The following is a 16,848-nucleotide window of genomic DNA, read 5'->3' as shown; positions in this document are numbered from 1 at the left end:
GCTAAAAATAATGTTACTTTGCAATTAAATTGAAAAGTATCAATATTATTCTCGCCTGCGTTGAAACGCGCTTAACTTTGCCGGCGCTCGCGTACCGAGCGCCAACGCCATCTATCGAGTGTTATTTCGTGAAATCGGTGAACGCTCTAAGGAATAAGGCCTCTTAACCCGTGCGAATCTGGGGCGGGTCGCTAGTAAAAGTATAAAAAGTGAAGTTTAACGAGTCTCTTCAAAGAATTAGGAGATAGAGCGCTTAAGAGTCAACAGGAGTGGTCATTTCTCCATACGAACGTACTCGACTGTTTCCTCCGTGGGTTTTGAAGCTAGAGCAATGATTTTTTCAACACATATTAATATTGTTAATGTCTGTGTCGGACCGTTTTGCTTTTTTTGATATTTTTGTTTTTTAAGGCGCTAGAGCCCTTCAAAAATGGCCAAAATTGCCTAATTGACTATGCCGAAATGAGAGGCGTGGTATTCAAAACTGATATCAATTAGCCAAAAAAGCAAAACGATCCGATACAGATAATTTCATAATCATTTAGATTTCCAAATTTGGTTACGATTGGTTAAGTTTTGGAGGAGGAAACAGTCGAGTACGAAACCTCGATTTTTGAGATTTTTACGCAGGATTTTTCGCCTTGTCTTTATCGCACTAGTTTTAGGAGCCGCTTCCGTTAGCGAGACGGGTATATTTACCTAAAATATTTAAATATCAGCTCCTGTTTCGTCTTAAGTGTAGGTACCAACTTGTTGCTACAATGCTAAGTTGGTAGGTAGGTAAGTAGCTATTTCAGTAAATGTGCTCACTCACGCAGACATTGCTACATTAACCACAGCTGCCGCACCGAACGGCCTGATTCGAACTCTAACATACGTCAAAAATTTGCTGAAGATACGATATAGATCGGATATTATGTCAGTGTCAAAAGTGACGTTTCTTCAAACAAAATATCACTTTTCACACTGACATGTTCGATCCATATCCATAAAAAAATCGCTGGTAGCTTAGTGGTAAGAGCGTCCGACTTGCAATCCGGAGATCGCGGGTTCGAACCCCGGCTCGTACCTATGAGTTTTTCGGAACTTATGTACGAAATATCATTTGACATTTACCAGTCGCTGTTCGATGAAGGAAAACATCCCCAATAAGGGCCTAGTTTACTATCTGGGTTGGAAGGTCAGATGGTAGTCGCTTTCGTAAAAACTAGTGCCCACGCCCATTCCTGGGATTAGTTGCCAAGCGGACTCCAGGCTCCCATGAGCCGTGGCAAAATGCCGGGACAACCCGAGGAAGATGATGATGTCCGATCCATATCGTATCTTTAGCAAATTTTTGACGTATCTTAAATTTCGAATCAGGCCGGCAGTCATTTCACTCGATGCTTTGTCTTTATCTCCGCCGTATTTTAGCTCCCACACATCCGCTTTACAATTGAATGAAGAAATATATTATGAAAATATGTGTGTTGATGCAAAGGGACAGAGAAAGGTTCAAAGGATAATATGTAAAGAAAAGTGAGAAGACTGAGAAGCGACGAGCGACGGGAAAAAATATATATTTGGGGACAATTTCACATAGATCGACCTATCCAGTATCCCCAAACTAAGCAAAGCTTATACTATGGGTACTAGGCGACGATATACCTACACACTTAAGTAAATAGATAGGTAAATATAGTTGGTCAAACCAATTTGTCAGTCAGCAAGAACCAGGAAAACTATACTCATCCTTTTCTTTTGGGTGCTAGTACTAGTGTAAGACAAAAATAGTATGTCTATAAATAAATAAAATAAATATTATAGGACTGGACTTTCTTACACGATTGACTAAGTCCCACAGTAAGCTCAAGAAGGCTTGTGTCTATCTTTGTCTATGTTTGAAATGAGACAGTCCTTTGACAAACAATACATACTTATATACATAGAAAACACGCATGACTCAGGAACAATCTGTGCTCATCACACAAATAAATGCCCTTACCGGGATTCGAACCCGAGACCACCAAATAGAATGATAGTATGGAATATTTGTAACAATAGAAAATATCTCGCTTAATCAAGACGATTTTACTTCATTCCAGATATGTCATTTCATTTCTGTAAAGTTCGAATCGAATCGAATTCGTGGTATCGAAATCAAACAACTTCGATTTAGATACCTCGAATACAAAGGAATATAGACGGTGACAGTAATGTCACCTGGGCTATAACCGCAAAAATTGAAGTTCGCAAATTGCGGGCATCTTTATCTGTCACTCTAATTACGTATTCATTTGACTAAAGAGAGAAAGATCCCCGCAATTTGCGAATTTCGGTTTTCGCGGTACGCCCCCTGGCATCGAGCGCTGTTTATTTATTCGTGATGAGAAATAAATGATAGATAATATTCACATTAACACATTGCAAACATAGACTAGGAATCCTCTAGACCGAGTTTAGAGCACTTATTTCATGAAACCGATGCTGCCAAAAATACGGGGGTGCGGGGGACGAGGTGAGCAAATCCCGTGCCGTGATTGGTCCGTTCAAAGACACGGACCAATCACGGCACGGGATTCTGACACTTTGACTCGAAGATGGAGTAAAACTACCGTATATAGTGGCAGAGGGGGTAGCGTTACTATGCTCAGTCTAGAGGATGTCTTGTCTGTGATTGCAAATAGCTAGGTTTGCCTAGTTAAATTGCGTACGGACAGTAAAAAAATATTTAATCCTATAATAGGTATATCAAATGAAAGCTTATTTTATATATAACCTAACTGTAATAAAAATGAGTACACCGGGGCTCGAATAACCCGACAGAAACACCTAATTTAGAGACTAAAATATCGTACAAAGTTTTCTGAAATCGGTCTTGTTTCAAAAATTTTGACAATTCTTGTGAAAAGTTGTTTCTGTAAGATAAGATGCGACTTGGTTTAGACTTTAGTCATACCTACTGACAGACATAAAAGTTTTAACAGAAGCTCACATAATTTAGGTAAAACTTGACTTATTCGTTGTTCTGTTTTTCTTTCGCCAATAAGTATATAAAAAGAAATAACGTGTCGTGTGCAGAAAACACACATCACACAATATTTTTTGCCGAATGGGCCAAAAGTCACATAACGTTATTTTCTCCTATATGACCTTAGGAATGCGCGGTTAAATGTGTCGGCTTACTCGAGCCCACGCTATGTGTGTATAATAAATAAATCATTCACCTCTACTCCCCTAATAGCGACACCCTAGGACCTAATGAGAGGGTGTTGAACTACGGAGTCTTAGTAATACAGCTCGATTCAGATTTAATAATTTGTATCCTAGTAACATAGTATACTTTGTGCACTCGTATTTGCGTTATTTGACACATGACACTGACAACAGCAATAGAACGTAAAATATCTTGCACATCTAAATTACAAAGGAAGACAATTGCACTGCGAACGTTTACGTTCTACGTCTTTTTTTTATTAATTTAGGGTTTGCCGGACACCACCGTTATAAATCGGTAGTCGTCTAAGTAAATCGATATAATTTTTTCATTTTAGGTCGCAACAATTCAATTCAATTCAATGTTTTATAAAATGTAAATTTAATAATGTTTAATTACATTTTTAAACATTATTAAATTTAGGTAAATTTTGTTATAAATCATTCATATTACAATAGTTTTTAGATATTTATAACAAAGCATTATTAAATTTATTATATCTTCTTCTTATTATTTATTAACCATATAATTCTAGCTTTATTTAAATCTCAAATAAAAATTCATTAAACGTCACAATTCGATACCTCAGTCTAGGTGCCATCCAATCGTAATCGCTTGCAGTGACAATCGATTTGGGTTAGTTACATCTTTATATACGTCAGTCATAATGTGTCAAATAACGCAAATAAGAATAATTCCACTATAGTGGTTTGTGCATCCTGGTTTGTAGGGAGTTACAGTCAGCAGCAGAAGTTGCTAAGCGGGCCAGGTGTTCAAAATTATCTTGACGCGACGTTATTGTTAAGAAAATAAGAGCGAGTCAAGGTAATTTTGAACACCTCGCCCGCTTAGCAACTTTTGCTGCTGACTGTACAAAGCAGGAGAGTTCGAATCCTGGTAAGAACATTTATTTGTGTATTTATCACTAATATTTGTCCTGAGTTGAGTTCCATAACTTTTCTGTGTATGTATTTATTTATCTGTTATCTATTCTAGTACCCACAACACAAGCGTTACTTAGCGTACAGTGGGACTAGGTCGATCTGTGTAAAAATATTCTAAAATATTACTTTATTTTTATTATTTATAATTTTAAAAAACGAAACAAAATTATGTTGTTTATTGGTATTAATTGCGACGAACTAACCTGTTGCGTTCATGCATTTTAATTTCGTTTTATATAAGTCTGACATTGGAATGAACTCGTTTAGCAAGTTATTCATCAAATCTTTAGGTTTACCAATCTTCAATCGAAACGGATTCACAGGTTTAAAACAAAGTATTATTAGATAATCTTTTTTTTAACTTATATGTATGGTGCTGTATGTAGATGGTTTTTGCAATAAACTTTTTTCTATTCTATTTTATTATATCTTGCGATAAAAACCTTTGTCGAAAACAAACATGAGAGTAAAGAATGTTCTTATTCCATTTTAGTAAATAGTAGTAAATACCTTTATGGAATTAGTTCTTAGATTTGGTAAAGCTATTTAAAATAACTAAGTTTGTATTTGTATTTATTTATTCGCTGAATATGGGTTTACAAAAGTGTACAATAACATATTAATTAGTTCAACCATACCCTGCTTGGTTCCAATAGAGAACATAGACTACGTTAACCGCTTACCATCGGATGGTCGGTGTGCTTATTTGCCACCAACATATTAATTTAAAATAAACTCCATTATATCGCCAATAAATAAGTACTTATTTTGCGAAGCTAATGACAATTGTCACAAGAAACACGACAATTGTCACAAAATTCCGACACCTGTGTTCTCAGAACTGTAGAACTCATCATTCTGTAGAACTGATCTCCTCTCCTGTCCCATCTCCTGTCAAGAATTACCGAAAGTTCTATTAAATCGTGTGACAATTGTCATCATCAACATCATACACTTCGAAAGAGAAATACCTGTTTTTTGCCAATATAATAAAGTTTTTTTTTTAATGATACAATGATGGTGGCAAACAGGAATACGGCCCGCCCGATAGTAAGCGGTAACCGTAGCCCATGGATGCCTGTGACGTCAGCAACAGCAACAGTGACATTTGTCGAATTGTCGCACCTGTCGCCGTAGTGAAATAGAGGCCAGGTAGAAAACTTTGTGCGGAAATACGGGTTCATTTACACAGAAAATACTGGAATATAAATATTCTCACAAAGGGGAAAGAGTTAAACATGTACGTTGCTGCAAATCCTGTGATATGAAAACATTTTTCGGCGTAAATATTATTATACGCGTAGTATGAAACCTGATTTAATTTAGTTCCTCTGAATATACTTTAACATATTTTGCTGCAAAAGGGGATAGGAAAACAGACTTGTAATATTTAATTTTGAATATTTATTTTAACCATATCCATCGAATTTAAAATGTCGTGAGACATACAAATTTTAAAATATTGTACGGTTTAGACTCACGTATTTTTAGTCACTCGCGCGACATACACGGCTGTCGTGAACGCTGCTCGCACTGTTAGTGCTTGAGAAAGGAGACTTAGGCTCTCCGAAACATGTCGTGCGAGTGACTAAAAATACGTAAATCTAAACCATACAATTAGTTTAATTTATTCTGATCATCAATTACTTGTCATCTTTTACAGAATATTCTGGGTAGATACTAGGATACTAGGTATCTTTGTTTAGTTGAACCCTTTATTATGGTGTCAATGAACTTCCATGATCCCGCTTCATTATCCCATAGGTATAATTATTATTTGTTTAGACCAAGAGGGTCGTGGGTCGTGGGATTCTCGATGGAACACGATATTTCATATCTAGCGGACATTGACGAGGCGATCTTGACAAAGTTACATAAAATATCTTTTGACAAAATTTTGCAACCTTTTGTGACTAATCATTGAATTACTTAGGTAGGTATATTATAAGTAATACAAACTTTTTAAAAACTTAGTTGTTTAATCTGATTTATTACACGTAAATAAATATAAAATTATTTCGCGTGAAAAATGAAAGGTTTGAAAGAAACGCTCGCTGATTAGTGTATGATTCCACAATGTATTTTATTTAAGAAAACGGAGATCATTCTATAATCTTTTATGTGTCAATTTCTTTTGGGTGCCATTACTAGCGTAAGACAAAGACAGTATGATTCTCTCTGTCTACGTTTGAAATGAGACAGTCCCTGGCAAAAGTATATAAGCGTGCCTGTAGTAGGTACGTACCTAGACGGACCTACACTACCAAACTTTGTTCTGCACCTTGCGCCTGTGCTGGCAGCTTGACCGGTACGTATAATATACATACATCTATAATATACAGCTATAATATACATGCTGTACATCGAAAGTTTTACGCGTTCTCGTTCACTTCTATTCACCCGATAGTCTTGCCGCAAATGGACACTTTAAAAAGACATAAATCTTTAACAGTTCGCTTTATGTACCTACACATGTATAGTATGTACACGTTCCCGCGACGTCTTAATACCCTGTAAATCTTATTGGTTTAGAGATACGCCAGCCCTATTAGACCTTGAGCGCCGTTCGCACAGTAAAAATCTTAATGTGATTTTATACTGTACTAGCGACCCACCCCGGCTTCGCACGGGTTAACAAATTATACATAGACATTCCTCTTGAATTATTCTATCTATTAAAAGAACCGCATCAAAATCCGTTGCGTAGTTTTAAATATCTAAGCATACATAGGGACTAGGGTTGCCAACTATTTTTTGGTAGAATATAGTATTTTCCAGAATAGGGCATCAAAAATATAGTACATTTCAAAAAAATATGGTACTTTTAGATAAAATACTAAACATAAGTGTAACATACGTTTAATCAGAAATATAGTATTATAGCGTACTATATATTTTTCCAAAAGTATATAGTACAGAGAGCCAAAATATAGTACAATACTATATAATATAGTACGGTTGGCAACCCTAATAGGGACAGACAGTGAGCATAAGAGCTCATTTAGACGGCGCGCGAACTCGTATACGATTTTAGTTACATTGCGGTATTTGATCGGTCGGCCGAATTGGTTGGGACGTAACTAAAATCGAATGAGAGTTCGCGGGCCGTCTAAACCTCAGCGGACTTTCTCTAATCAGATCGCGGAAATCCTGAATAAAGGCCAGGTCAAGAGTGCCTTAAAGAGCACCTATAAAAAACACGCCTATTTCCTGGAGGAGGGTAGGCCAAGAGCGTCTTTGCCTACCCCTCCAGGAAATAGGCGTGATTATTATTATGTATGTAATTTATACTGCGACGCAGTATAAGATCATATGAAAGAGATTTTTATCATGTTTTTCATGCCGAATTACATCTAAATCAAACAGACAGACAGACAGAAAGATATATAAACATTAGCAGGAATTAAAACCTATGATTTAAATTTTCACGATTTTCGTCTTTGAAACATCGGAGATAATTTTCGAAATTAATATACCCTGAATATAAGAACTAGCTCTGAATTTGCATATTTACTAGGAACTATAATTTATTATTTTTGCACGATATTATCGAGACGTACTCGTATATCTAACCTAATACCTAGCTGTTTTAGTGGAAACACGTTATTCGATGCTTATTTTAATGATTTTTTAAGAATATTTAATCGTTAATAAACGTTGTCGGCCTTCGACTATGTAAGTATTCAAATTTTCCAGGTTTTATAATCCGGTTCGTTCTCATCTCATTACAATATTATTACATTAACTTACGGCCTGATTCGAATAATGCTTATAAGAAGTCACAGTGGTTTGATACTGATCAGTCAGTGTCAAATGTGACATTTCTTCAATTAAAACCGTCACTTTATGGGAGTTGATCTGCTGATGTAGTCCGAAGGTAGCTAAAGGAACTCATCCACAAGGGTTTAGTCTAACCCTTCGATTAATCTTGCCTGATTGAGACATTAACAATATGATAGATAGATAGATAGATAAACCATTTATTAGCTTGCCACAATACACACATTGACAGAAAAAACAGAAACAATATATAACAATATCAAACTAAAACTAAAATCAGGAACAAGATGTATCAATAAATGTGCTGTGTGCGTTGCAGCAAAACAAAAGGGTTCTGGCTCAGTAATACGCTCCACTCTTTCGGGTGAAGCACTGATAATTCTGCTAGAACCCAGATCACGGACAGATTATCGAGTAAATAATAATAATACAAAAATACAAAAATATTTAGAAACTTGCCTATTAAATAATAATTAGCTACGGATTGTGTAAAAGTGTGGTGCCTGTTAGTGTTTATGTAGTATGATATCAGATGGGGGATAGAAAACGGCCTACAATATATAGTTACCATGGTCAAAGGTCGTTTATCCCTGTAGATATATTCTAGTAGTTCTTTTTAGGGTTCCGTAGCCAAATGGCAAAAAACGGAACCCTTATAGATTCGTCATGTCTGTCTGTCCGTCTGTCTGTCCGTCTGTCTGTCCGTCTGTCTGTCCGTCCGTATGTCACAGCCACTTTTCTCCGAAACTATAAGAACTATACTGTTGAAACTTGGTAAGTAGATGTATTCTGTGAACCGCATTAAGATTTTCACACAGAAATAGAAAAAAAACAATAAATTTTTGGGGTTCCCCCATACTTCGAACTGAAACTCAAAATTTTTTTTTTCATCAAACTCATACGTGTGGGGTATCTATGGATAGGTCTTCAAAAATGATATTGAGGTTTCTAATATCATTTTTTTCTAAACTGAATAGTTTGCGCGAGAGACACTTCCAAAGTGGTAAAATGTGTGCCCCCCCCCCCCCCCCCTAACTTCTAAAATAAGAGAATGATAAAACTAAAAAAAATATATGATGTACATTACCATATAAACTTCCACCGAAAATTGGTTTGAACGAGATGTAGCAAGTAGTTTTTTTTTAATACGTCATAAATCGCCTAAATACGGAACCCTTCATGGGCGAGTCCGACTCGCACTTGGCCGCTTTTTGTTTTTACTTTAACCCTACACGCTATCAATTTTTGACATTTAGCTAGAAAATAATAATGTTGAGTCAGGCGTGGTGCGATAACCTTGGATATTTCATGAATATCTTATATTTATCTTAAGCTCTTCTTAAGGTGGTCTTGGAAATATAATATAATATTTAATCAAGCGTCAACGTGCGGTGAAAGGGCGACGAACACACCGAAAACAAAAGTTAACTAATTGTTAAGGGATTCACACACTGACACCAAGATTTGCCGCAGCGAGCGATAAAATTAACAATGTGTGTTAAGGGTTAAGGGGGATGTGCGTGCGCGGATAGTTAACTGGAAGAGATCCCATATAGGGATTAGTTCGCCTTTGTTGTATTTAATTTACTCTGTAACTGTGTTTCTCGTGGTTTTATCTCTATGTGCAATATAGTATATACGAGGGGCGTTCAAAATATTCTCGGTATTGATATCTTACGACCTCTTCTAAAATTTCTTTCGTTACTGGCCGCTAAGGTTTATTCATTGACATTAAAAAAAAGTATAATTCGAACCGAGATGGTCTTTTGTTTTTCTGCAATTGCTGAACAAACATGAACATCATGTGCGAATTGACAATGTTAACTAAATTAGAACATCGATGCGTGATAAAATTCTTGACAAAACAGGGTAAAAATCAAAAAACCATAAAAGAGGAAATGGATTGTGTTTACCGTGAGTCTGCTCCTTCTTTATCTACCATTCAAAAGTGGTCAAGCGAGTTTAAACGCGGAAGGGAGAGTATTGAAGATGACCCTAGACCTGGCCGGCCTGTAGTAGCTACTTCACAAGAAAATATTGATAAAGTGGAAAAACTTATATTGGAAGATGGTCGAGTGAAGGTAAAATCTATAGCACAAGTAACCAATCTCTCTATTGGTACCGTACATGATATTATACATGACCATCTTAATATGTCAAAAGTAAGTGCAAGATGGGTTCCGCGAATGCTGACTCGGCTTCAAAAAGACATGCGTGTAGCTTGTTGTTCCGATTTTATTGACCTGTGCGGTGAAAATCCTGATGAGGTGCTGCAAAGAATAGTTACTGGAGATGAAACCTGGGTTCATCATTATGACCCAGAGGGTAAACAAGAGTCCATGCAGTGGCACATTAAGGGTTCAGCTCATCCCAAGAAGTTCAAGGTCATCCCTTCAGCTGGCAAGGTCATGGCCACGATATTTTGGGATTGTGAAGGAGTATTACTAATCGATTATAAAGAAAAAGGTGTAAATATCACAGGACAGTACTACGCTAACATTCTACGTCAATTAAAGGATGTAATTAAAGAAAAGAGGCGAGGAAAGTTAACCAAAGGTATTCTGCTTCTGCGTGACAACGCCCCCGTCCATACTGCTCATATTGCCAAGGCAGCTATTGTTGAATGTGGGTTTAAAACTGTTACTCACCCACCGTATAGTCCGGACTTAGCCCTCAGCGACTTCTTTTTGCTCCCCAATCTTAAAAAGGATCTGCGTGGAAATAAATTTTCTGACGATGAAGCATTGAAGGCGGCAGTGGAGGAGCATTTTTACACGAAAGATAAAAAATATTTTTACGAGGGATTAAAAAAAATAATTGATCGATCTTTTAAGTGTATGAACATAGGGGGGGAGTATATTGAAAAATAAAAATATCAAACTTTTCGTACTTGTTTGTTTTCATTCTCATACCGAGAATATTTTGAATACCCCTCGTACATACATACAAAAATTTTCATAAAAAAATTATAGCATGTTTATAGCGTACTGTTGAATGTGTTTCTGTTAAGGTGATGTTCAGTTTCAGACTGCACCAGCATTACTGCAGCAGTATTGCAACGCAACATTACTGCCGACTGCTGCTAATGTCAAAATCGATATTGCTGCCCGGATTTTTGCAATATTTGACAAATACGTGAGCACTCACGATTTGATATAGGTATATTTAATGTCGTTTCAAAATCGTCTTATAATTTGTTACTTATTAACAAATGATTTTTTTTCTGTCTTAAGCGTAAAAATTATCTGTAAATTATCAACTAAAACTAAACAAGGTCTATGCTTGGCTTATTTGATCATAAATTTAGGTATTACAGCAATTACAATTTACTTACGTACGTAGCTGCGGGGTATTTTATTAGCTAACTAAATTTTTTAACAAAGATACGTGCATTATTAACACTTTTACAACACACATGTTCCTGAACACAGCAAAGAGAGCTTAGTACGTATGTAACTAGATACTTTAGGTAAAACAGTGTACGTAATTAACTAAATTAGGCAAACACTCGTGTGATCCTATTATGAAACGAACGAAAATATCTTGGTTACATAGGTAACTACTATGAATAGGTACTCTAGAAAGATGATCCAATTTACAGGCCTTATATCCAAGCGCTAAATTTAGGAAGGTATAACAAGTCCTTAAGAGTCCTTCAACACACTCCTGGCTCCCTTAGATCTTGAGTGTTATCGGCGAAGTCGATTTACTTAACACGCGACTTGATCCCATTTCGCTTTTTGGAAGAAGCAGCGTTAGCATGCTGCCTACGGGGCCTGGTTGTGATTGCGACAATTTTATTGTTTGGTAAGTAGGTATGGCATATGCATATCTGTCTGGGGTAGTTCAGCCAAGACTCGATTTATTGATCTTGAACGTGCACAGCAGGCCCTAGTGAAGGTCATGTACTTCAAAAAATTAACATTCTCGACAGAGCAACTATACCAGATTAGCGACCTCTTATCAGTCAGGATACTTTATATTCAACAGATCAAATACTAAGAAAACATGTCTTATGTCTTATGCCTTGCCTACAATCCTAACTATAACACAAGACGAACTATAATTAATGTAGCGAGATCTTCTCATACTAGAACCATCTTTGCGAACTCACAATTTAATTCAAAATCTGCTTTTATATATAATAGAATCAATAAAATCCTAAAGATCTACCCTAAACAATCCCATGAATGTAACACACACACACACACACACACACACACACACACACACACACACACACACACACACACACACACACACACACACATACATACATACATACACACACACATGCGTGCAGGCGGAAAATTCATATATTTAATGCTTCTTTGTGTTGCTTATAATTAATGTATTGTTTGTAATTAGTATAGGTAGTAAATATTTTGTGACTTGTAAATAGTGTAACTTGGTATTAGTTAAGTAGTTTTCAATAATCACGGAAGAGCGGTGCCTCCCAACACAGGCATATATTGCTTACCGGGAGACACCATCCCTCAAATTATATGGAAAGGTTTTTTTATGAAATAAAGAATTTTGTATTTATGGCTTCACTATACTATAGTAATAACAACTCAATGATTACAACATGACTTTTAGTAGGGCTTTATATGCAATACCAAAAGAGGGTAAACAGCAAAATATAAAAACTGTTTAAATGTAATATAACATGTTAACAAACAAACACAAATATTAAAATGCCAGGACAAAGGTTTTAACTTAACAGCAGCGTAGCTAGGCGTGGGCAGAGCGGCCCCTCGCCCACGCCATAATACTTAGGGGGTCCCGCGGAAGGTAACACTTGTTATTACCTTGGGAATAAACATTGAAAGCACAGGACCTCGCAGATGCGATTACTCCCACGACTAGATTAGTTCACGCTATGCAATTTTTAACTAGTTATCTTACTTACTTACTGACTTACTCCGTTAGTTCAGCGACCCAAAATGAGACTTGGCATTCGACACAAGACAGCGCCACTTTTCTCGGCCCTGTGCGACCTGCGCCTCCACTATGTCGCACCACTGACTAACTAAAGCCTTCTCCACACTCGTGCGCGAATCGCGGCGGACAGCCGCAAACGCGAGTGTGAAGGGGTCTTAACGTGTAACATGTGTAACGTGTAACGTTATGCAAGTAGATAATTAGTTTTAATATTGTGATTTGTACGTTATTTACTGCTATGTGCAATAGCTAACAACAGGTATAATGGGTACCCATATTGGTCAATTAGCCACCACCACCAATAACCACGGTTACATCTAAGGCCGAAGACTAATCAATCGAACGGCAAATTAAGGTCATTCATACATTGCGCTCGAGCGATTGTATGAACAGCCTTGATTAGCCGCTAGCCGCACCGATAGTCCGGGGCCTTATAAGATAAACCTTATATCTTGAGGAGTCTCCTTCTCCAAAATTAAATCCCGGAATGGAGTTACCGTAAGACGCGAGTAGGGTCCAACTTAAAATAAGCGGCAGATTCCTGCAGCCGACCTGCCTCCACACGTATTGGCTCGCCTTTCCTGTGGGTTAAGACAGTGAAGCCGAGAGGGTAATGCAGGTGCTGGGCATCCCTGCGTTTCGTTAATTCCGTCCCAGGCGATGTTAAGTCCGGAGAGGTCATTGTCTCTCCGATTTGCACCATAAATCGTCTGCAATAGACGCAAAGGCCAATGGCATATCTTGAGGAAAGATTTAAGAAGAATGAAACCCAATTTATTGCGATGTCTGACCTCACCTGCGCTCGAGGCGGCGCGTCGTACAGCTGCGTCGTGGCCGTCGACAGGCGCCGCAGGCGGCGACCGCTGCGTATACGCTCGTCTCCGGCGCGTAAACGCTGCGACGCGAGCAGCGCGCTGTACGTGCGGCCGAGACGCGGCGCGCTTTTTCGACCGCACCAGGACGATAGGGTCACCTGTAAAAAATGAGAAGTGAGAAAACTTCGTGAATTATATACAATTAGTGGTGAATAGATATTTAAGATATTATATTATTATTATATAGCTTTAATTCTCGCACATCCGTTTTAAAAATTGACTGTTCTTTTGTAATGTTTTCACTATGTGTGATCCCTTAAGGGTAAAAGCCTCCTCCATTTCTCTTTGTCTTTAGCATTATTCTCCAAAGTCTTTCCTGCAATTGCTATGATGTCGTCAACCCATCGTTTTCTTTGTTTTCCTGAGTTTCGTTTGCCCAGTGGGCCTTTCCATTTGGTTGTTTGAATAGTCCACCTTTTGTCTTTGTATCTAGCCAAATGTCCAGCCCACCTCCATTTTTATCTTAAACTAAACTGTAGTGCGTCTGTCAGTTTTGTTTTCATCCGGATATCTGTGTTTCTTACTTTGTCTATTCTTCTTAGTTAAGATATTATATTAGAAGGGAAATAAATCACTATACATGTGTAATTTTCAGTAATCGTTGTTCTGCGTACCAATGCCAGTGTAATTTTAATATAAAATAGCAAGTGATATAGCCGAGGTGCCGGATGAGCATTTTTTTTAAAGAGAAGTACCTATAGATATTTTCAGGGTAATTGATATGATAGGTAAAAACCCCCGTGACAGCCATATCATGCGTCGCATGTTGCGCGCGGCGCGACACACGACATATCATTTGTTTCCATCCAATTTCCTGGTTTTAGGTCTTTCTTCACATGAAATTTAATTGTTTTCTGAAGAACGAAATACGTCATGGAAAATAAAATCAGTTACGTATCCACCAGCTGCAGATAGGATGACAAATAGAGGAGGGCGGTGTAGAATGATATTTGATATTTACCACTGGCCTCGCGGTGAAGGAAAATACCAAGATACAACCTACACACCTACATTTGCAAAGAAATCGAAATATTCTCTTCTTGGTCTAACATTGACAGACAGTAACGTTATGAAAAAAAAAACGATTATAATAACGTTTAACTAAAAGTTTAGTATCGATATAATAACGTTATAAAACTTATAAATGAACACGCTTAAACTTAATAACTGGCCACAGTGGGCCAGGTTCAACATATAAACTAATTGTCTACCTAAGTAGCATCTCGGTCGTGTTCGAGGTTGGCGAAAAATGTATTGGGTGTAGTGCATAATTGTTTTCCATCGTATTTTTTCGGAAACGTTCGTATTTGTCTTGCTATTACAGTCAACTTTTTGTACCGAGACTGAGTGAAATAGCAAGACACGCTCGTACGTTTCCGTGAAAATACGATGGAAAATAATTATGCACTACATCTGTAAGGTTATGAAATGAAAGTAACGTTACAAAGTAACAAAATGAAATACCAGTTAAATATGATAAAAAAAATGTTTTTATAACGTTTATTTTGTTATAATGTTGGCCGTGAAGATAACGATATAAAATATATTATAACATAACGGTATTACAAGGAACACAGATTATTATGGGCCAATCCACACATACCACGATATACCGCCTAGTCCGTGGTCCCTTTTAATATTTATCTGTAACTAAAAATAGCAATAATACCAATAACGTATGAAAGCCTTAAACGATAAAACTCAATAAATTCTTCTTCAAAAGGTTTTTCATTTCGGTATCTCTTCCCATATCAATGTCAACCTCCTTCTTATCGTAAATTCAGTCATTTATAGGGTTCCGTAACTCAAAAGGAAAAAAAAACGGAACCCTCATAGGATCACTCGTGCGTACGTCTGTCCGACCATTCCCCACCCCACCCTTTATCTCCGAAACTACTGATTCTAAAATTAAAAAAAATACACAAAATTGTTTAAATACAAAAATTTGAAATGTGCAGTCAAGCGTCCGACTCGCACTTCACCGGTTTTTATTTTTAGACACAGATATCGTTCAGAACTCGGTCGGTAAAAAAACAAGCAATATCGTAAACAATCCATGTATAATTTACCTAAACTAATATTTATTTCATTTTCATAAGAAAATTTGCGAATCGTTTTGTTCAATTCTTTGTCTCAATTAAGTACAATTTGAGTAAACCGGGTTCTAAAAAAAACAACGGGCCGGCAGAAGTGAAAACTCAATGACTATTGCAAAATGCACTATGTATAATTGAGGTTAACGCCATCTAGCGTTAGCGTTAATTACTTGAAACCCCTAAGCACATCACTGTGAGTACTCTAGTTATATTAATACCAGTTAGAGCGAAACTCACTAGATGGCATTTAAATCAATAAAGAAAAACTCAATGACATTACATGTCACAGTTTTTCGATCAGGTCACGTGTCCGTCTTACGGTCACGTGATCGTCTTACGCTGTCTCGAGTTTAACATTCTTTCCCCACCTCAAAAAGTGCACAGCGCCGTTAAAGAAGTTTTCACTTCAATTATGTTTTTTTTTGACATCTAACTTTTCGTGCGACACGTTAATTTTAAACTCTTCTGCTACTTTATGCTCCTGTAACTAGACTTTCAGCCTGAAAGCCAAAGTTTCATAGCGTATATCAAACACGAGTTTTGAAGGATTTCTGTTACTTTATTAAAGCTTGTAATTTTTATGTTAATAAGATAGATTGGCCATAAAAAACGAGAAAACGGCGCGTTAAAAAATCGAAGGTCATTGGGACCAGGGAGTTCCACCTGTCCTCTCCCAAAGGCTCAAATCTGGGTCAGAAAGGATAGGGCCATATGTACATTATTAAAGCAACTTTCATTTTAAGTCAATGCTCGTGGGACAGGACAGCTCAACAGGTTAAATGAATGAATGAACGTTTATTCACAAGAACATATGGTACAGTACAGTGGATGTTATAAATTTACAATGTTGGCCCTTAATATGTTCTGCCATAAGGCATGTGAAAATTGTTTTTCCATGACATGACAAAGCCATGTATGTGAACATTAATTGCGTGCATGCAATATCTTAAGTACTTAAAACCGAGTCTCTTCTCAATTAACCTGAAAACATTGCTAATTGCGGCTATGAATCG

General features: G+C 37.1%; 1 protein-coding gene across 2 annotated transcripts in view; it reads right to left on the bottom strand.

Annotated features, from left to right (window-relative positions):
- LOC134652257 (pyrokinin-1 receptor-like) overlaps window positions 1–16,848 on the bottom strand; it is a 95,449-nt gene that overhangs the window by 26,876 nt on the left and 51,725 nt on the right. Inside the window, exon 4 of one of the 2 annotated variants that reach the window (XM_063507431.1) lies at window positions 13,661–13,837. In XM_063507431.1, coding sequence (XP_063363501.1) covers window positions 13,661–13,837 — 177 coding nt within the window. Of the gene's footprint in view, window positions 1–13,655; window positions 13,838–16,848 lie in introns of both variants that reach the window. The other variant, XM_063507437.1, reaches the window with a different exon arrangement.

This window comes from Cydia amplana, chromosome 1, assembly GCF_948474715.1.
Source record: "Cydia amplana chromosome 1, ilCydAmpl1.1, whole genome shotgun sequence".
Taxonomy (NCBI): Eukaryota; Metazoa; Arthropoda; class Insecta; order Lepidoptera; family Tortricidae; genus Cydia; species Cydia amplana.
This window is presented reverse-complemented; position numbering and strand designations above follow the sequence as displayed.